At 50.1% G+C, this 22722-nt stretch overlaps 1 protein-coding gene across 1 annotated transcript in view; it reads left to right on the top strand.

The window, feature by feature from the left end:
* CPLANE1 (ciliogenesis and planar polarity effector complex subunit 1) overlaps positions 1-22722 on the top strand; it is a 2360818-nt gene that overhangs the window by 1699913 nt on the left and 638183 nt on the right. Inside the window, exon 39 of the mRNA XM_086960545.1 lies at positions 12915-13036. Coding sequence (XP_086816671.1) covers positions 12915-13036 — 122 coding nt within the window. The remainder of the gene's footprint in view (positions 1-12914; positions 13037-22722) is intronic.

Below are 22722 nucleotides of genomic sequence, written 5' to 3'. Positions count from 1 at the left end.
GACAATGTTTAGGGAGGGCAAACAGAGTGCGAGCAGCAGCATTCTGGGCCCGTTGCAGTCTCTTCGTCACCGTTTTATTTTTGCCCAGTAAGAGTCCATTACAGTAGTCCAGACGAGGCAGGACTGATGATTGAATGATCGCCTGACGAATGGGTGCAGCAAAAAATCCTAAAATGGGTTTCAGCCCACGTAAGTGGCCAAAGCAAGTGCCTGCCACTTTTTTTGCATGCAATTCAAAGGTGAGGGAGTTATCCATCAGGACCCCTAAGCTTTTTACTGAGTTTTTTGTCTGGTGGGATCGGGGACTCAGCGCAACGGGCCACCATTGGTCATCCCATTTATGCGAGTCTCTACCGAACAGAAGCACCTCTGTTTTAGAGGAGTTAAGTTGGCGATAGTTTGCTGCCAGCCATTCTGAGATTACCATAATATCCTCCTTAAACCTCAGTTTGACTTCACTGGGGTTTTTGGAAAAGGTGAATAGCAACTGCGTGTCGTCCACGTAGGAAAGCATATTAATCTCCCGAGCCTTGGCCAGATGGGCCAAAGGACGGACGTACACGTTAAAAAGTGTAGGGCTCAGCGCAGAGCCTTGAGGGACACCACAGTTGAGGGGATGGGTATGGGACTGGTAAGGGGGGGCATCGATCTGGAAAGAACGCTCAAACAAAAATAATGCAAACCAGTCCCAAGCCGTTCCACTGACCCCGATCTCCCTCAGTCGATGGAGCAAGATCTCATGGGAGACCGCGTCGAAGGCCGCACACAGGTCAAGCAGCACCAACACTGTGGTGCCGCCCTCATCCAGTTCCGCCCTCAGCTGCTCTGTGACTGCCAACAAAGCGGATTCTGTGCTATGCTTAGGCCAGAACCCGTTTCGCGACTTGTCCAAGATCTCATTATCCTCCAAGTACTTGGTAAGGCTGGTGTTAATATGGGATTCCATGACCTTCGCCAGGTAAGGGAGCAATGAGATGGGCCGAAAATTCTCAGGGGCTTATGCATCCAGTGTGGGCTTTTTTAGGATCGGAAAAACCTTAGCATGTTTCCAGGATTTAGGAAGCACCGCTGACTGAAGTGATCTATTAATCAAAACCTTCCCCTCTGTCGGGAGGCAGTCTTGGAACTTCATAAAAATGTCAGGTTTAACAGGGTCGGCAGGAGAGCCGGATTTTACCTTGTTGGAGATAGTTACCATGTCATTACAGGAGAGGGGGGTAGAGCTTGTAGTCGAGGGGAGGAATCCGAGATAATGATAGAAGGCGTAGCTTGCGCTGCTCCAGGTTCTGTCATTTCAATATCTGCTGCATCGCTGGACCAGCTTTGGCATGCCGTCTGCGGCGTTGTGCTGTGGTGTTTCTGCCCTTTTTTGTCCGGCCTTTCGGCCTGGTCCTCTGACTGGTGTTCCAGGGGATATAGGATTTCTTGGTATTTTTCTGTGTTCTGTTGATGGCTTTAGTCCGTCCTACATATTTCTCCTCTTCTCTTCTGGCTGGTCCCACTTCTTTTCGTGGGTCATTTATGTCAGGAGCGGTCTCCCTTTAGGGGTTGTTCTGGATTTCCCTGGCCTTTTCCTTCACATTGCGCTCGGCTTGGTCTGGACGCTCGGCTTCATGGTACTTGCCAGCTGCCAGCTGCGCACGTCGCCTCCTTCTGATCCTCGGCCGGGGGCCTTGGCGTGGGCCCTTGTGCTTCTGCCTCTTGTTCTGCTGGAGCCTTGCGAGACTACGTCTTTCTTCTCACGCCTGCCTTTCTTGACTGTGGAGCCATTCCTACCTTGTCCACTGACTCGAGGCTGTGGCCGGTTCAGCTGTCCCCTTCACTGTGTATTTTCCTGTGGAGGGCTTTGCTTCCATTTCCACCTCTTCTCCTTGGAGTTTTGGGGTGATTATTTTCTTCCTTTGCCATTGCCTGTCCCTCTGGGGCTTTCTGGCAGATGTCCCTGGTACCTTGGCTGGGCTTGGGGTGTCCTGGTTTCCCTTCGCCTCGTCCTTGCTTCCTTCTGCTTGATGGGGGCTGGGCCGCCTTTCTTGTCCCTATTACACATCCCCTGCTAGGGCCCTGTGTTTCTTCCTACTGGGATGCTCTCTTGCAGGCCCTCCTCCCTTCTGGGTATGGCTAGGGTATCTATTCTACGTTAAGGATCCTGTAGCTAGTAGTCTCTGTCAGATGTACGAGTTACTTACCTTCGGTAGCGATGTATCTGGTAGAGACGATTGTAGCCGCAGAGTCCTTCACAATCCTCCCTTCCTCCCGGTTCTACAAGGACCTTTAGCTTGGTCTTCTGCACTCGGCTGCCTCCGGGTGGTTTTGTCTTCTGCGAGTGCCCTCTTTTACTTCCTCCCTAGTAGGATACTTCGTTCTGTTTGCTTGATCCACTTCTTCTTTTCTGGTGATTGGTTGGTGGGTTCATGGGTACTTATGCATCCTTGCACGCTGGTCTTCCAGTGTGGGGCCTACTCATGGTCTTCTCCATTTTTTATTGCTTGAAATTTTTGACTCCTCTGCAGTCCTCTGAGTGGGGTCTCTTGGCTGTGCCTCGACCCTTAGCTCTTTACAGGGAATGCGCCTCTCCTTGCTGGTGTTGTCTTGGGATAAATTGTCGTTACTCCGTGTTCTGGCCTTGTTGTCCCTCACTGTTTATAGGTTGGGGTTGCAGGCCTCCTTCGTCTGCTGTGACGTTTTTCACATGCTTTTTATCTCCCAGGGAGGATGTCGTATTTGCTTGCATGGTTGCTTTGCAATAGCTGTGCTCTGCTCTTCCCTTCTATGTCTTTCGGTGCCACAGTGCCTGGCATTCCCCCGAATGGTGCTGTTCCTCACCATTCGCTTCTTCCCTTTCTGTTTATCTGATTTTTTCGCACACTGTTCCCATATTCTCACAGTTTTTGTTTGTGATGGCTCCGCTTTGTGGCGGGGAAAAGTTCTCTGAAGAAAACTGACGTCGGCTCGCCAGGGTGGAGTTTATGTGACCTTGCTGACGTCACACCTGCTGACGACATCAGGGCGGAGTCACTTGGTACCGCCCCCTGGCACGCAGAGATGATGTGGCAAAGAATTTTTTTCCGGATCCAGTTTCACACCTGGTGGTAATTTTGCGTTAAGGAATCTGCGTCTAGAATAGTCTCTACCAGATTCATCGTTACCGAAGGTAAGTAACTCGTACCTTTAGAATCATGCCACTACACCGACTCCAGTGCTAGAAGCATGATCCCATGTACTGCGGGGCTTCATAGAGGGCACCCTATGTCTACCTGTGTAGCCTTGCAGGGTCTGCGCGCAAGCCAGTGCTGCTCTGACCCCAGACACTGTTCTCCCCTCCTGCTGCTGAGCTTAACTTGGACATGGGGAAGGCAGAACAAAGAATGCACAATAACAATTATTGACTGATTATGTAAGATGTATAATAAATATTAGTAAGATGAGGATAATTGTTTTACTGTTATTTATAGTGACCCCTGAAGAAGGGCTCTGGTAGCCTGAAATGCTTTGGGTTTTAATAAACACTGCCTTGGACGAATCATGCATCAGTTTGTGTTTTTGTAAGAGGTCCGGAGGGGCACAACTTAAAAATGGGAATGTATGGAAACGGCATGATATTCCTGCGTGTGGATTGAACAGAAGTAGAAAGAAAAAAAGTAAAATTAAAATATGAAGTGCATGGATTACTTTTGAGTACATTGGTTGAATACATAAGTAAGCGCTGTACATGCGCAATCAAGCATTGCGACTGGAGGTGGCATGTATGCTACTCCACATCTTGTTATTTTCAATTCAAGTGTCATTTGGGCAAGACACTATTCCAGTGAGCACACATTCTTTAAGGACGAGGACAAATATGGATAAACTTTGGATAAATAGGTGTGTATCCTACCACCATAACTTATCATTATTTATTTAGTTTTAACATATTTTCTACAGTTGGAATTCTATAAATAGGAATCTGATAGAGACTTCTAGCCGCAGGTTTGTTACCTTAAAATTATCTCCAGGCGTTAGACTGGATCCAGAAATGTTTTGGGAGCAGTAACTCTGCTCACCGGTATGTGGTGTCGTTCGACTCCAAGTGACATAGTCGGTCCGGAGGTGACGTGCACGGTGCATATCTGAAAGAAACAGGTTAGTGTTAGATTCTTTACCTTAGAATATCCGCAGGTGTCAGACTGGATCCGGAAAGTTTTGTATAGCAGTACACATGCGCGTCAGTAGGCGTCGTCTGCGGCTCCGCGTCTGTGTCGTTGGCGCAGAGATGACGTCGTCGGAGTACTTAGACGCCGCCCTCACGCGTTGACATCAGTTCTTCTTTTTTCCGTGCCAGCAAGCGCAGATCCGGAAAAAGCAGTACTTCTTAGTCAATTTTTGTCTAACTTTTTCGATCTCTTTTGCCAGAGGAGATCAGTGCCTTCCTAGTGGCCATGAGGAATCGCTCCCCTCCTACGGGCCCTAGGGAGGTGCCTCGGGCCCCGTGGGTCCATCTGGGTGCCCTAGCGGGCTGATGGCTATGGCCCCGGCACCGGGGCCGAAGCACCCGACGTCTCCGGTCCCGATTCCATAAGACCCCACTGGATCGGGGTCCGGATTCGGGTCGGCGCTGGTCGACCTTATGACCACTCCGCTGGCGCCGACCCCCAGGGTTTCGTCCCGGACGACGTCGTCCCCGGTCCCCCCCTCGGTCCGGATCCGGTGTCGGACCGACATCGCTCAACGCCGCATTCGACGCCGAGAGAAGAGCAATTCTTCTATGATCCGGCCCCATCCTTTTGACCTGACTATCAGGAGATGGGGGGCGAGGAGGATTGGGAGGGGTCTGAGGACCCTCTGGCACGGGAGTGCCAGTCGTATCAGGACTGGGCAGTTGAGCTAGGGGAGGCCAGTGGTCTGGACACTTCGCCTGACACTGGATTTGTCTCCCCTCCTACCGTGGCTATGGAGGAGGGGGCTACTTACATCATGGTGTTGATGAGGGAGGCCAAGGCTTTGGCTCTTGAGCTCCACGTCGTGGCCTTGAGGACTAACCTCTTCATCGAGGTCCTCAAACCGCAGGCATGCTCTTCGGAGCTTCTACTGCCGTTTAATGAGGCCCTTACTGACGTTCTGTTGGGCACCTGGTCCAAGCCCGCTACAGGCCCCCATGTAGATCGGAACATGGCCAGACGCCACCGCCCGACCCCGGGTTATCCAGGCTTCTAACTCCCAGAGCGCATTCCCAACTGCCCCTCCTGATCGGTAATCCAAAAGGTATGACCAGTTCGTTAAGACGCTGTTCTCCTCACTTAGTTTGGGGTTGTGGTCGGTCAACACCGCTTGCCTTTTGGGCCATTACACCCACTCTCAGTGGGAAACGGTTGCGGACGTGCTGCCAGACTGCCCGGAGGAGGCCCGAGCAAAACTCGCTCAAGCCTTTGCGGAAGGGCGGGATGCAGCACGGTACTCTATTCGATGTGTCCTGGATACCACAGACTCGCTAGGCAGGGCGATTTCCACGACATTGGCGGTTCGCCGCCATGCCTGGCTGAGGTCCGCCAACTTCTCGGCTGATGTCCAACACACACTCATGGACATGCTGTTTGATGGCCGTCGCCTCTTTGGGGACAAGGCAGACAGTGCGCTTGAGCGTTTCAAGGACTCCAGGGCTACGGCCAAGTTTTGGGCCTGTCTCGGGGCAGCGCTAGCAAACTTCTGCCTTTCGCTCCTTTCGTGGCCAAGGAAGGGGTACCCCCTCACGTCCTGCCAGCCACGGGCCACAGACTACCACCCAGCGCAGTGGCGGACGTGGTAACCGCCGTGGTGGTGCCAGGGGACTTCGGCGAGGCCAGTCCATATCCACCCCCACAGCATCCGCCTCAAAGCCTTCCTAGTCCGAGCTTTCAGGCCCATTTGACGCCAGTGGGTGGCAGGGTTCGCCATCACCTCCTCCACTGGTGCACCCTCACAACGGACAAGTGTGTGCTGCAAATCGTCCGAAGGGGTAACTCCCTCCCCTTCAAGGCGACCCCTCCAGGCACTGGATGGTAGCGTTGGACTTGCAGGACGCATATTGTCACATTCCCGTCCTGCCGGCCCACCGGCGTTACCTGCGGTTTGCGGTAGGCCAAGAGCACTTTCAGTTTACCGTGCTCCCCTTTGGCCTTACCAGCGCCCCTCGGGTGTTCACGAAAGTATGGCGGTGGTCGCAGCTCATTTGCGTAGATTAGGGGTGTCAGTCTTCCCCTATCTCGAAGACTGGTTGTTGAAGGCAGGCTCGCCCCAGACAGTCGTCGGCCACCTCCAGACTACGGCCGACCTCCTGCACCTGCTGGGGTTCTCCATCAATGTGCGGAAATCACACCTGTGTTCCTCTGAGAAGCTCCTCTTCATAGGAGCGGGTCTGGATTCGGCGCAGTTTCGGGTTTATCCTCCCGAACAGCGGGTTCAGGATATTCAGGCTCTGATTCCGATCTTTCAGCCTTTATCCCGAGTCTCCGTCAGGTTGACGCTGCGGCTTCTGGGGTTGATGGCCTCCAGCGTCCTTCTTGTGCATCATGCCAGGTGGCGGATGCGGGCTCTGCAGTGGGACCTGAGGTTTCAGTGGACCCAGCATCAGGGCAACCTGTCCGACCACGTCCTGATCTCGGAGGGCACTGCGAGACAGTTGCAGTGGTGGCTCACATACCGCGATTGGGTCAGCGGCAGATCTCTCTCCCTACCCCAACCGGAGCACATAGTGGTGACGGATGCTTCCCTCCTGGGATAGGGGGGGCCACATGGGAGAGAGGGAGATCAGAGGCCTCTGGTCTCCGGTAATTTCTCTGCTCCATATAAACTTTCTGGAGCTGCGGGCGCTCCGGCTTGCACTGAAAGCCTTCCTTCCCTCTGTCCGGGGATGTGTAGTGCAGGTGTTCACGGACAACACCACCGCCATGTGGTACTGCAACAAGCAGGGCGGGGTGGGGTCGTGGACCCTTTGTCAGGGGGCTCTGCGCCTCTGGCAATGACTGGAACACCAGGGCGTGTCCCTTGTGGGTCAACACCTGGCAGGTTCCCTGAATGCCAGGGTGGACGAACTCAGCCGTCGGTGCATGATGGATCACGAATGGCGTCTGAACTCGGACGTGTCGCATGGTCTCTTTCAGCAGTGGGCAGAGCCTTGGTTAGATCTATTCACCACAGAAGAGAACGCGCAGTGCTATCAGTTCTGCGTTTTGGAATTTCCAAGGCGGCACTCGCTGGGAGACGCTTTTCGTCGAGAGTGGAGCTGCGGTCTGTTGTATGCCTTTCCGCCTATACCACTTCTGCCCAGAGTGCTGAAGAAGATCTGGTGCGACCGCGCCCAAATCATCCTTGTGGCTCCGGGATGGGCACGAAGATACTGGTATCCTGAGCTACTCATCATGTCAGTTGATCCCCCGATCCGTCTGCCTCTTCAGGAGGACCTTCTGTTGCAGCAGCAGGGGACGGTCCTCCACCCGAACCTGTCCAGTTTCCACCACCATGCGTGGAGATTGAGCGTCGACAGTTGAGGCCATTTGACTTGCCTCCTGAAGTCTGTGATGTCATTCTGGCAACCAGGCGTCCCGCCACAAAATCGGTATACGCCTGCAGGTGGAACAAATTTGTGGCATGGTGCACAGCAAAGGCTGTGGATCCCCTTTATGCCCCCTTTCAGAGGTTCTCCTCTTCTTCTTTCTCTTGCCCAGCAGGGATCTGCTCTGGGCACTATCAAAGGCTGCCTCTCTGCCATTTCAGCCTTCTTAAGGCTTCCTGATCAGCCTTCTCTTTTCAAGTCCCCTGTTGTAAATTGATTCTTGAAGGACATCACTCACATGTTTCCTCCTATTCCTTTTGTGATGCCTCAGTGGGACTTGAACCTTGTTCTGACTTATTTGATGTGCGCTCTCTTCGAGCCACTTCACAATTGCCCTCTTCGTCTTCTTACTCTTAAGACTGCATTCCTGGTTTCCATCACCTCTGCAGGAGAGTGAGGGAGCTCCAGGCTCTATCTTCTAAGCCTCCTTTTCTTTCTGTCCATCCGGACAAAGCTGTTTTAAGAACGCGTCCTTCTTTCCTGCCCAAGGTGGTTACAGCCTTTCACATCGGGCAGTCCATCACCTTGCCCACCTTCTTTCCGCCCCCGCATCCCTCGAAAGAGAAAGAGAGGCTCCACCGTCTGGACCCAAAACGTGCGCTCTCATTCTATCTGGACCGCACACGCCAGTTCCGGGTGGACGACCAGCTCTTTGTTTGTTACGTGGGCGCTAAGAACGGGCGGGCGGTGCACAAACGAACCATTTCTCGATAGGTCGTTTTGTGCATAAAGGCTTGTTATTCACTGGCTAAAACTGAGCCTCCTGTGGGGATGCGTGCCCATTCCACTCGGGCCACGGCGTCTACTACTGCCCTGGGTCGGGAAGTCCCCTTGCAGTCATCTGTCAGGCAGCTACATGGGCCTCGCTGCACACGTTTGCTAGACACTACTGCTTGGACAGCCAAGTCAGGAGAGATGGCTTTTTCGGCCGTTCTGTTCTCCAGGACTTTCTGGTGTGATCATTGGTTCACAAACCCACCACCAAGGTTGGTATTGCTGGGGTATCTATTCTAAGGTAAGGAATCTAACACTAACCTGTTTCTTTCAGTTGCACAAGTTACTTACCTTCGGTAACGATATATCTGTAAGAAACAGTAGTTAGTGTTAGATTCCCTACCGCCTCACCCATCCTCCCCGTTCTGCGAACCGATATCTAGGGTTAAGGTTCTTCATTTTGAGGTCCCTAGTTTCATGGCACCAGTGTCGTTTTTTTTCATGGCTCTGCGTTTCTGTCACAGAAAAGCTTGTATAAGAACTGATGTCAGCGCACGAGGTCGGCGTCTAAGTACTCAGACGTCATCCCAGCGCCAACGACGCTGACGACGGGCTCGGAGCCGCAGACGACTCCTACCGACGCGCAGGGGTACTGCTATGCAAAACTTTCCGGATCCAGTCTGACGCCTGGGGATATTCTAAGGTAAGGAATATAACACTAACTACTGTTTCTTACAGATATATCGTTACCGAAGGTAAGTAACTTGTGCATTTAGGCGCCACCCCAGCAGGCTGACATCAGCTTCCTCAGTCACTTTTTCACTGACATTTTTTCACCTTTTGTCGAAGCTATTTCGAGACAGTCTTTTTTTTGTGGCAGTATGTCCACAAGGAATTCTGTTTTTTTTATATAAATTCTTTTTATTATTAAACAGAAGAACAACACCACAAAAAACAACAACTGAAAAGAAGCAATCGTCAGGAAGGATACAATACGAAAAATAAAGGTCGCAGTGACATGATCACAGATAAATAAAGGAAACAATAGCAAGAACATATAGGCAGCTCGCAGTCCGCACCTTCTATAGGGATTCTCCATCTGCATTATAGGGAGCACCATCTGCAAAGGGGGTACATAGAAATCCTCTGTACTCATTCCATGGACCCCACACTCTTGTCCATTTGCCCAGGCAGCCCCTCCCCTCGTACACCACCCTTTCAGCCTGCATGCACCAGTCCATATCCGCTGCCCATTCCGTTCCACGGGGCACGGCACCCCCCTTCCTTGTCCTTGCAATGTTCCTCTTTGCTACCATACACCCAAAGCGACCCATGTTTGCTTTGTACGATTAAACTCTGTGGCATCCCAGATATTTAAGAAGCTTAACCTTGGTGGATGTGGGGGGTCTATTGGTTTCTGGCATATTTTGGACATAAGGGACACAATCTCAATCCAATAGTGCTGGAGGACCCGACAGTCCCACCATTGATGCAGAAACGTACCCACTCCACCACAGTCACGGGGACAAACTGGGGAGGGCAGAAAACCCATACAGACCAACGCAGTGGAAGTGTAATATGCTCTGTGTAGCAATTTTAATTGGATAAGTTTAAACCGAGACCTAATAGCCACCTCCTTGGGCGAGGCCAGGGCCTCCCTCAGGTCTTCATCTGGAATGTCCCCATGTCAGCCACCCATTTCAAACTGATTTTATCCAACGGCTCTGGAAGATTATTAATTATCTTACGATACGTTAAAGAAATCGCCTTGTCTGGTAGGTAATCATCTAGGAGCATATCTTAGGGGGATAAAGCTGGGAGATCCGAGCTCCTGGGAATGGACTTGGTTAGTGCACTACTTACTTGTAGATAACAAAAGGTTTCACCTCGTGGAGCTGCTATTTGGCCTGTAGCTCTGAGAGCGGGACAACCACACCCTTTCCCCATACATCTCCGACTTCGGAAAGGCCAATCAGATCCCATTTATGAAACCCGGGCTGAGTGGACAACACCCCAAAGTGGCAGGATTCTAGCACTGGAGTTACGCTTGTGACCTTGTCCTTCTATCCCAATGCGGTAGTGGCTGCTTGCCAAATAGAAACAGTAGTGGAAGTAGGTGTGAACGAAGGAGCATGCCTTGGCCTGCCATAAAGTGCCCTCAGATAGTTACCCCCGACATGTTTGACCGATCCTTTCTATAAGCTGGGTCCACAATGGAGGATTGCGCCCAGTGATTAAGAACCATCAATTGAGAGGCCCAGTAATACATTTTAAGCGCGGGCAGCGCAATACCTCCGTTGTACCAGCTACGTTGGAGTTTATCTAATGCGATCCGGGGAGTGCCGCCATTTCATGGCAAGGAACGTACCTCAGAGTCTATCATGGAGAAATATTGTGGCGGGACTCAGTAGGGTGTGTTTCGTAAAGCATACAAAAAGCGGGGGAGTGCCATCATTTTAAAAAGGGCGGCCCGTCCTAGTAAGGTGAGAGGCAATTCCTTCCAGTGCTGCACATCCGCACAAAGGCGAATCAGTTGCGGGAGGAGATTCTTCGTGTAAAAGGAATCTTGATCTTTTGTAATGTAGACACCCAAATATCAGAAGCCCTCCGTGACCACCCCGGCAAGTATCTCTATCAGCTGGTTGGAGCCTCAATGTAATGCAGCAAATGACTTCCACCTGTCGGTTGGAGTCGTAATTTTATTGCCAGACCCAATGATTTTCGTGATCTGCTAAAGGAGCCTCCTTTCGTCACTAGCTTTGTTTGTTTCCAAACAAAGCTCGTGACGCACGGAGGCTCCTTTACCAGATCACGAAAATCATTACTTTGAGGCTCCAATCAGCTGGTGGAGGTACTTGTGATTTATTTTCCAACCCATATCTGATTAGAAGGCCATTTATCATTCACAGGGACACCCAAGAAATCTGCTTTTGGGCTGCCAATCTCCGCCCCTCCTGCCCTGAGGAAGACCCACCATGACGCATTTCACTCTTGCGCAACTCATAAGGTCGAAACGTCGGCGTATTGCATATGTCTACACAACGCTCATGGTCACAGTCCTATTTTTCATTGGATCTCAAAGCATATGTGCTAAAATATTAAGGACATACATATTTATAAAATATTTTTCCCCTCTTTTCACTGTATAGTGTACTGTCTTTATCACCAATCACCACATGTCACTTTTACACCACACATATTTCATATTGAAATTGTAAATTGCGACAGCCATGATTATTTGATTATCTCTGAATACATAATTGAATACTAATTTTGATGTGTTATATCTATATTTAATTTTTTCTTGCAAATCATCGATACTTGTTATAAGTAAGCTGTTGCTACTTGCCCTAAGTAATTGAAACCTCAACAGAACCAATCTGTACTTTAAATACATAAACCCAGGTTCTGAGGGACACTGGGTTGCCCCATTACGGATACTACTGTCTGAGAGGTGGTCTCACCTCCCTGTGACAGGAAACCTATTGTTATACCTTACCCTGCTTGAGCTTGGCTCAGCAGCAGGAGGGCAGAATTGTGTCTGTGGTCGGCAGCAGCACTAGCTTGCTGTCAGACCCTGAAAAGCTGTAACTGGAAGTACAGGGGGGTACCCTAGAGGAGCCCATGGGATCATACTCCCAGCACTGGATTGGTGTTAGAGTAGGATTCCAACATGTTTAATACCAAACACGACTGGTTTTGGTGCAGCCACTGTATAGTTATAGTTAGACATCTTGTAATGACTGATGTCCAGTTTAAGTATTAAGATGCTCACCGCACTTACAAAGCCTGGAGAATCGACTCCATGGTTCGTTGGGGTATCCTACACATGCAGGGGCACCCTCACACCAAGAACCCTGCCTTCATGACTGAAAGCCCTGCCATAGGGGTGACTTATAGGTTTTAAGTGTAGTGACCTCAGATATTTGGAAAGTTATATCTGTTGTAAGGGTGCATGCACCAACTCACACAGGCTGCAATGGCAGGCCTGTAGTCACGGCTTAAATGGTCCCTCATGGGTGGCACAAATACATGCTTCAGCCCATGGACGGCCCCTGGTGTACCTATGCCCTGGTACTAGGGACTTACAAGAGTACACCAGCATTCAATAGTGGATGTACATATGTACTTACCATGGTCAATTTAGGGATAAAGCACCGTGACTGGTGTTCCTGATTAGCAGGATTCCAGTCAGATTAGTCAAAATATACTGACATCAAGCAAAAAGTGGGGGTAACCGTGAAAGCAAATCCTACTTTTTTACAATTTACACGACAGATTAAACTGGTATAACAAGCTACTTAACACTCCTTCAAGATCAGCTTGAAGGCTGCTTTTCACAGCTATCACGTTAAGAGTTTTCTATGGTTATCAAAGACCACTAAAATCACCTAAAGGGTTTCCTGGATTAGTGCAGGGTGCACCACTTGCATAAGTGTGCACCAAATACTAAGCCAGCCTCCTACACTATGTATGACAGACTTGGCACTAGAGTAGTCTTGACATAATGGCGCTACGTATGCACAGTATTATTGTGATTGAAAACACATAGGGATACAGGTACTGGTACTACATATTAATTTTCCAAAATGCATTAAATTCTTACTGCTGTTTTTTTTAACCATTTTCACATCAGAATATCTGCCTTCAACGGTCCCACAGCTGCTGCCACCAGATTTGTACCAAAACCTGAGATTCTTGAATGCATTGGAAGAAAAGATTGTACCATCGAAAACCTCTGATCCTGAAACCGTTCTGGTTAGTGGTTACTTTGTTACTATTTTTTTGTAGCTTACATTATGCTGACTTGAAACTTTGACTGGTGTTTAGGGGAGGCCCTTAATCTACTTAAACCTCATGTCGGTATATTTAATTATACTGTTCTGTTTTCAGTTAGGTAATTCATTTTTTTCTGTATTTGTAAGATGGTCTTTAATTCTTAGCTTTATAATGAACACCCCAGTGATGCGGGTAAATTCATCTTTTCTATTGTATATTTCTAACCACAGATTCCTCACCTTTTGAATATTATTAGGCTCAAAACTGTATCCAGAAACTTTTCGTAGCAGTTCTCCTGCACACAGCTGGTGGTGCAGTGCGCCTCCGCATTAGCTTACTTCTGCTTTGAAACTGACGGACTGAAGCAGCAGTACGAGCCACTGTTGCATGCTAATGTCAGTTCCTTTCTTTCCATGCCTTTGAATGCGGATCCACCTCACCTCCGACCAAGGTCGTGCTCCAAATGCACTGCTGCACAACTGTTTCCCCTACAGCTTGATTCCACTACTGCGGAGCTGTCCTCAGAGGCACTTTCATCTTTTTGTGCGTTATTCTGACCAGATTTGACCACCATTCAGTGATGATGGAAATTTTTTACATTCATATTATGATGATGACTGTTTATACATGAATTTATAGAAGCCTAGTGGGCTTGATACTTTTCCTGATACAGGGTTGATTTTCCCCCTTGGACTGCCAGCAGAAGAGAGTGCTTCCTTTGCTTTGGTAATTTGACGTGCTGCTGAGATCTTGGACCTACAAATGCCCTCTGTTAAAGTGAAGACAAATGTCACTACACAAGTCCTGCAACCTGGGCCTGTTTTCTCTGAGCCATTACTCTAAGTCAATTAAGCCCTAACTGACTCTCTGGTGAGCACTTGGTCCAAGCCTTGCTCTTGTCTATTGGTGGTATACATTGGGATGGTCCCAGTATTTTGAAAATCAATAGTGTCAAAAGGGAAAAAATACAGAGATTCACAAACACAAATCAAAGCAAGAATAACTTAATGTTCAAGAGTTGTTTAATCACACTGAAACTAGTTAGCATTTTGTCAGACAAATATTGAAGGAAAAATATTTTTATTAAAACATCAGCATTGCAGTGCCCGAAGTAGGGGATTGGGAAGGGGAAGGGGAAGGCTGTGATTTAGATGAAGTGGTGACGTAGACAAAGTCAAGGTGGTGATAGCATATCACAAACAAACGTTCAAGCATATATTATTCATATGCCAGGAAAAGCACATCAATTAGATAGTCATCACAATACAAAATCTCTACAGAATTGCCATGTCGCACAAGATTCCACAGTAAGGTGAGTACTGTTGAAGGGACCGGCATTTATGAAGTGTTGACGTTTCGACCCCTGTGTATATGTTGGTTCTTCCAGACCTTACTTGTGGGGTCTTCCTCAGGACAAAAGGTGAGTGGGGTGGCGGGGCACCTATGTAGGACAAACGATGGTGTATCACATCCATGCTTAGAGTAAATAATAAATTAAGTACATCCGATGAGGCAGGCGTGGTTAATATAGTTACTGTGAGTGGAAAAAGAGGAGCCTTTCACTAGTCAATGGTGAAGGGTCAATGGGCTCCGCGGCTCTCAATCAAATGAAGGGAAGAGTGAGATTACACCTGCAAGAATAAGGTGTCTTTCAGCCCAAAGATGTATCTAAAAGAAGAGGCTGCAAATAGACAAGTGATAGGCTCTAAATCACAACACTTACTCGGACAACTGCTGTCGGGGTGGTCCAGGTAAATCAAGGATCCATCAAAACAAAAGGTACAAATCCCGTATCTTATGAAAGTAGCAAATTCACAATTAAATCAAGGGAATATGGTGATCTAATCAAAGAGGAAAAAGCAACAGCTGCTAAACAGGACCCAGACTGTAGTACTGAAAAACAAAAATCTCAGGCAACAGTCGAGATAACTACAAACTAGTGACTGAAAACTGGGGAAACGGTGTGACACCAGGACCGGTTAGAGACAAAGTTACCAGGCCCTACCGAAATGAGGTGGTGGTGTGACATAGGAGTGTCATTTTGGGAGGTGAGTGCGTGGAGACCGTTCTCCCATTAGACTGGCATGCATGGACTTAAGCTGACAAGTGGCATTTTAACCGGAAACAAGCATAACGTTAATAAAGACTAAATTCCAAAAGTAAAAGAAGCAAGAACAAAGTAAGTGAGGACCGTCTCTAATGAAAAGTTGAAAGTGCACTATCGTGGGCGGTTATAAAAAGCCGGGAGCAGGCATTATGGTGTTAAAGTCAAAATGCAGAAATAATGACTTGTCGAACAAGTAGAAACATCTGAGCGCAGTATCCTGTAGTGGATCAGGGACATAATAACGCGGTCAAACTGACGGTGAAATGAACGGCGGTACTCGCTCATTAAGACGGTTGTGTTAACCTAAAAACACTGGTCGGTAGTGAAAGTGAAGCATCGCTTGCATTGGTATAAGTGGTGCCGGTGATGTCGAAGAGACACGCATCAAGCAAGCAAATAGCAAGAGTAATAGCGTGTGGCACAAGTATAAGCGTCTGAGCTCAATGGCGGCGGTGATGTTAATTAAACATTGATCAAGCTGACAAATGAATCGGGTGTGTGTGGTCACAGCGAGAGACGGCGTTGCCTACTTTACACTACAAAAACTCACCAATAGTCGCGGATGCACTGTTGTCGGTTGTTCTCCAAATAGTGAGATCAAACGGGTTTCCGGACGAAGCCTCTTAAATCCCAGGGACTTAACGCAGATGGCGTGCAAACGCGCAGCGCCGCGTGACGTTGGTGGGCATGCAGAAGCTGGATGCTCGCTGCTAGAGATGTCTAGAGTGTGAAGAAAGACTAGGCAGTATACACTAATGTATAAAACACTTCTAGCACGCTAGTGTAACAGGAAGTACTTGAGGATTAACCTAAAATGTGCAACTGACTTGGAGAAAATCGAGCATGGAAAGGACATCTGACCCTTATAAATATTAAACCCATTATGTTTGAGCACTGTAACAACAGTTGCAAAAACAACAGTTGATAAACAGAATGCAGAACAATGTCATACATTCATCCCAGTACAGAGATCTGGACCTAAATCCATAGTTTTTTTGCACTCCACACCACCCCAGTTCAGACATGTCCATATGCAAATCAGCCTTGACCCTGTGCCTCATGGGAACAGTCCAGCCCGAACTGCCAAGCCAAGTCTTCCCTGGACTGGAATCAAGCATCCTAGGACCGGTTTCTGGCTATCAGCCGTCATCACCCAGGATAGCTTGATTCCAGTGGTGTGGAGAGCACGGAACTCAAGTCTGAGCATACCCATCCCACTTGGGGTGACAAATGCAAAAACAACAGTTGATGGACAGAATGCAGAACAATGTCATACATTCACCCCAGTACAGAGATCTGGGCCTAAATCCATAGTTTTTTTGCACTCAACACCACCTCAGTTCAAGCTATCCTGGCTGAAGACGGCTTATAGCCAGAAACCGGTCCTAGGATGCTTGATTCCGGTCCAGGAAAGACATGGCTTGGCAGATCGGTCTGTATATCTATGATTATGCACAGTATCAAACGCATTTGTTAAAGTATAATCGAGCGGCGAGTTCACAATAATATCAAAATGTGCTATTGTCACGCCGATTAGTACAATAATATTATTAGTGCTGTCCAGACCTAGCTCCCTTGGTATTGATCGGTGGGGTCGGCCATCAGGGATTAAGCAGTAAACATATAAAAGACAACCAACATTAGTGCTATCGAACTCTGCCCACATATTGATTGTTTGACATTAGCCAGGCAGAACGTAGGCATCTTCCAACAATATGCAATATGCAAGTTGTTGAACCAAAAAAAAGGGTTGGTGGGAGGTCCAGCAGAAGCTCAGGTATTGATCAATATGAAAGAAACAGGTTAGTATTAGATTCCTTACCTTAGAATATCCCCAGGCGTCAGTCTGGATCCCGAAACTTTTGCGTAGAAGTACCCCTGCGCGTTGGTAGGCGTCGTCTGCGACTCAGCGTCCGTCGTCGGCGTCATTGGCGCCGGGATGACGTCGCCGGAGTACTTAAACGCCGCCCTCACGCGCTGACGTCAGTTCTTCTTTTTTCCGCGCCAGCAAGCACCGATCCGGAAAAAGTGGTACCCTTTAGTCATTATTTTACTAAACTTTTTCGATCCTTTTGATCTGTTTTTCGAGTCGAATGGCTCCATCGGTGCCGGTAGGGATGCCCGGGTTCAAACCCTGTGCCGACTGCAACCGACTGATGTCGGTTACCGACCCCCATCGCCGGTGCCTGTATTGCTTAGGGGGCCGACCACGATGACAAGTCGTGCCCCGACTGCAGGGTCATGACGTCGAAAGCTAGGCGGGAGCGGTCCGTAAGCACCTCGAGCTCCGGCAGTCGGCCCGTGCCACTCGAGGTCCTTGTCCAGGAGGAGGTCGAGGGACCGGTCGCGGGGCCAGAGTCATCACAGCTTAGCGAGTCAACTCGTCGGGCTCCAAGTCCTCAGGTAAGAGGCACAAGAAGTCGAAGAAGCGACACCCCTCTTCTGACTCCCCCCGACGCCCGCGCGACGTGGCCGGGGGTTCGGGCGACACCGCCCACGTGGCTCCGCAGACGTCGCGGCCTGCTCCATACCCGCCGGTCCCTGGGCAGAACGCGACGCCGGAGGTGATCGATGCCTTCCTCATGGCCAAGAGGTCGCTCTCTCCTTCGTCAGGTTCCACGGAGCCTTCAGGCCCTCGGTCCCTACTGGGAGCCCAAGCAGGCCGGGTGCTTCGGCCCTGCGCCGTCGGGTGCTTCGGCTCCGTCGCCGTGGCGACTTCAGTCCCGCTGCCGGATCCATCGGATCCGTGTCGCCGCTGGTCGACCTAACGACTCCTCCGCCGGCGTCGGCTCTTAGGGTGTCGCCCCCGACGCCGTCCCCGGACGACGACGTCCCCGATTTCCCCCCCCCTCGACCCGGTTCCGATGTTATTCGACGTCGAGAGAAGTGCAATGCTTCTATGATCCGGCCCCATCTTTTGAACCTGAGTCCCAGGAGATGGAGGGCGAGGTGGATTGGGAGGGGTCTGAGGACCCTCTGGCACGGGAGTGCCAGTCTTTTCAGGACTGGGGAGGTGAAGTAGGGGAGGCCAGTGGTTTGGACACTTCGCCCAACACTGGATTTGTCTCCACTCCTACCGTGGCTACGGAGGAGGGGGCTGCCTACAGTGTGGTTTTGACCAGGGCAGCCAAGGCCTTGTCTCTTGAGCTCCCTGTCGCAGCCGTGAGGACTAACCTCCTCACTGAGGTCCTCAAACCGCAGGCAAGCTCTTCGGAGCCTCTACTGCCGTTCAATGAAGCCTTAACTGACGTTCTGTTGGGCACTTGGTCCAGGCCCGCTACAGGTCCCCCTGTAGCTAGGAACGTGGTCAGACGCCACCGCCCGGCCCAGGCGACCCTTGTTTCCTGGCCACCCACCCCACCCCGAGAGCCTGGTTGTCCAGGCCTCTAATTCCCAGACCGCATTCCCGACAGCTCTCCCTGATCAGGAATCCAAAAGGTGTGAACAGTACGGAAAAAAGATGTTCTCCTTACTTAGTTTGGGTTTGCGGTCGGTCAACACTGCTTGCCTTTTGGGCCGTTATACCGACTATCTGTGGGACACGGTCGTGGACGTGCTGCCACAATGCCCGGAGGAGACCCAGGTTAAACTCGCCCAAGCCCTTGCGGAGGGGCAAGATGCGGCACGGTATTCTATTCGATGTGGGCTGGATACCACGGACTCGCTAGGCAGGGCGTTTGCAATGACGGTGGCGGTTTGCCGCCACGCCTGGCTGAGGTCCGCCAATTTTTCAGCTGACGTCCAGAACTCCCTTATGGACATGCCGTTTGATGGCCGTCGCCTCTTTGCGACAAGGCAGACAGTGCGCTTGATCGCTTTAAGGACTCCAGGGCTACGGCCAAGTCCTTGGGCCTGTAGGCCCGCGCCAGCAAACTACTGCCTTTCGCTCCTTTCGTGGCCAAGAAAGGGACACCCCCACACGTCCTGCCAGCCACGGGCCGCAGACTAACATCCAGCAAGGTGGCGGACGTGGTAACCGCCGTGGCGGTGCCAGGGGACAACGGCGTGGCCAGTCCACATCCATCCCCGCAGCATCCGCCTCAAAGCCTTCCTAGTCCAAGCTTTCAGGCCCATTCAACGCCAGTGGGAGGCAGGGTTCGCCATCACCTCCTCCACTGGTGCGACATCACATCGGCCAGGTGGGTGCTGCAATCGTCTGAAGGGGCTACGCCCTCCTCTTCAAAGCGACCCCTCCAGCCATGCCACCGCAATACCACCGCATGTCGGGGGATCACTTACAACTTCTGCAAGAGGAAGTTACGTCCCTCTTAGCCAAGGGGGGCATCAAGCGCGTTCCTGGGCCAGAAGTAGGGTTTGGTTGTTACTCCCACTACTTTCTGGTTCCCAAGAAGGGCAAAGGGGCCCTACGCCCTATCTTGGACCTGCGGAACGTCAACGGCTTCCACCGGAAGGGGAAGTTCAAAATGTTGACGCTAGCTCAGGTTCTGTCTGCTCTCGACCCTGGAGACTGGATGGTAGCGTTGGACTTGCAGGACGCTTACTTTTACATCCCCGTCCTCCCGGCCCACCGGCGTTACTTGCGGTTCATGGTAGGCCACAAGCACTTTCAGTTTACCGTGCTCCCATACGGCCTTACCAGCGCCCCTCGGGTGTTCACAAAGGTGATGGCGGTGGTACCAGCTCATCTGCGCAGATCCGAGGTTCCAGTCTTCCCCTATCTCGATGACTGGCTGTTGAAGGCGGGCTCGCCCCAGGCAGTTGTCTCCCACCTCCAGACTATGGTGGACCTCCTGCACTTAGTCACACCTGACTCCCTCTCAGAAGCTCCTTTTCATCGTAGCGGTTCTGAACACAACGCAGTTTTGGGTTTATCCTCCCAAGCAGCGAGTCTGGGATATTCTGGCTATGATTCCTATCTTTCAGCCTCTATCCAGGGTTTCGGTCAGAATGACTCTGAGGCTGCTGGGCCTCATGGCCTCCTGTTGGTGGATCATGCCAGGTGGCATATGCGGGCTCTGCAGTGGGACCTGAAGTTCCAGTGGGCACAGCAGCTGGGGAATCTGTCCGATTGCGTTCAGATCTCGGAGGGCACTGCACGACAATTGCAGTGGTGGCTAACGGACCAGGATTGGATCAACGGCAGATCCCTCTCCCTTACCCAACCAGAGTACACAGTGGTGACAGACGTATCACTTCTGGGGTGGAGCGGCCAGATGGGAGAGGCGGAGATCAGAGGCCTCTAGTCTCTGGCAGAGTCCGGGCTCCACATTAACCTTCTGGAGCTCCAGACAATCCATCTTACACTGAAGGCATTGCTGCCCTCTGTCCAGGGAAGAGTAGTGCTGGTGTTCACGGACAACACCACTGCCATGTGCTACTGCAAACAAATAAGGCGTTGTGGGGCGTGGATCCTATATCAAGAGGATCTCCGTCTCTGGACATAGCTGGAACATCAGGGCATATCCCTGGTAATTCAACACTTGGCTGGTTCTCTGAACGCCAGGGCGAATGACCTTAGCCTCAGGTGCATGATGGATCACAAATGGAGTCTTCACTCTGAGGTGGCGAGTTTTTCAGCTGAATTTCCAAGGCGGCATTCGCTAGGCGGCGCTTTTTGTCACGAGCAGAGTTGCGGTCTTCTATACACCTTTTTGCCTATACCACTTCTGCTTAGAGTGCTGAAGAAGACCATGCGCAACCGGGCCCAAGTCATCCTTGTGGCTCTGGATTGGGCACGAAGAGTCTGTTATCCCAAGCTGTTACACATGGCCATCGATCCTTCGTTGCATCTCCCTCTTCGTGGGGATATTCTGTCGCAGCAGCATGGACGGTCCTCCACCCGAACTTGTCCAGACTCCACCTCCCTGCGTGGAGGTTGAGCGGCGACAGTTGACAGCCTTCAACCTTCCTCCTGAAGTCTGTGATGTTATTTTGGCACTCTTCACAAAAAGGAGCTGTAGAGGGAAATAACCAGGCCACCCTCCTCTCATAAATCATTAATACAATAAAGGCCTGGCTATAAGAGGGTTTATTCAATGTCACTCTAGGACCTGCTTCTAACGTGGGAATATCTAAGAAGGCCTTCTTGGAAAAGGTTAGGAACATGCAGTGCTTTTTAACCGAGTAAGCTCACATTTGCAAATAAAGAGAGTGATTTAATGGTGAGTCTTAACTCGATTTTAATTGCATGGGACACATAGGTCTCTGCATATCACGGGTTTATGTTTTGGGATAGTTTTTTGTTTCTGCTCTTCTTGTCTCTCTACAGCACACTCTTTCCTTTTTTCCTGTGAGTGGGCAACCGATGATGATATACGTGGGCATACCTGCGAGAACCGGCTGGTAGCCTCCCTGGTGTTGCATAAGTGAGGTGCCTTCTCACTCTTTCACTTATTTTCCACTCACATGTTGTGGGGGATTATATGTATAGGTGGGTGGCTTGATTAACAGCAGTTCTTCGTTTTATAAACATATTAATTTGAGAGTTCTGGAATTGCGAGAATTGGACAAAGTACCAGAAAGTGGGAAGAAATAGATATTCCCACGTTAGAAGCAGGTCATAAGAGTGACATTGAATAAACTCTCTTATAGTCAGGCCTTTATTGTATTGATGTTATTTTGGCAGCCAGGCGTCCCCCCACTAAGAGGGTATACGCCTGCAGATGGAACAAATTTGTGGCATGGTACACAGCAAAGGCTGTGGATCCACTTTCTGCCCCTCTTTCTGAGGTTCTCTTGTTCCTCCTGTCTTTGGCTCAGCAGGGCTCTGCTCTGGGCACTCCAAAGGGCTACCTCTCAGCCATTTCAGCTTTTCTTAGACTTCCAGATCAGCCTTCTCTTTCTAGTCCCCTGTTGTAAATCATTTCCTTAAGAGCATTAGTCTTCTTTTTTCCATCTGTTTCCTTTGTAATGCCTCAGTGGGACTTGAACTTGGTACTTACTTACCTTACGCTTCATAACTGTCCTCTCAGACTTCTTACTTTAAAGATTGTCTTTCTGGTTGCCTTCACCTCTCCTCGCAGGATGAGTGAGCTCCAAGCTCTTTCTTCAAGGTATCCCTTTATGGCTTTTCATCCAAACGAGTCGTTCTAAGAACCGACCTTCCTTTCTTCCAAGGGGGTTACTTCTTTCCACATTGGTCAAACCATCACTTTGCCTACCTTTTTTTCGCCTCCGCATCCTTCTAAGGAGGAAGAGAGGCTCTACTGTCTGGATCCAAAACGTGCGATTTCCTTTTATTTGGATTGCACCAAGCAATTCCGGGTGGAAGACCAGCTCTTTGTTGGCTACGTGGGCGCCAATAATATTTGGGCCGTGCACAAAAGGACCATCTACAGATTAGGTTGTTTTGTGAATAAAAGTTTTCTACTCTTTAGCAAAGAAGGAGCCTCTAGTGGGACTGCACACCCATTCCACCAAAGCGACGGCAGCTACCACTGCTTTGGGACGGAGAGTTCCCCTCAATGACATCAGTCAGGCAGCTACGTTGGCATCTCTGCACACGTTCACAAAACACTACTGCCTGGACAGCCAAGTCTGGAGAGACGACTTCTTTGGCCGTTCTGTTCTCTAGGGCTTTCTGATGTGAACTTGGTTC

This window comes from Lissotriton vulgaris, chromosome 3_1 (assembly GCF_964263255.1).
Source record: "Lissotriton vulgaris chromosome 3_1, aLisVul1.2, whole genome shotgun sequence".
Lineage (NCBI taxonomy): Eukaryota > Metazoa > Chordata > Amphibia > Caudata > Salamandridae > Lissotriton > Lissotriton vulgaris.
The sequence above is the reverse complement of the archived record's forward strand: the minus strand, read 5'-3'. Positions and strand labels throughout refer to the sequence as shown.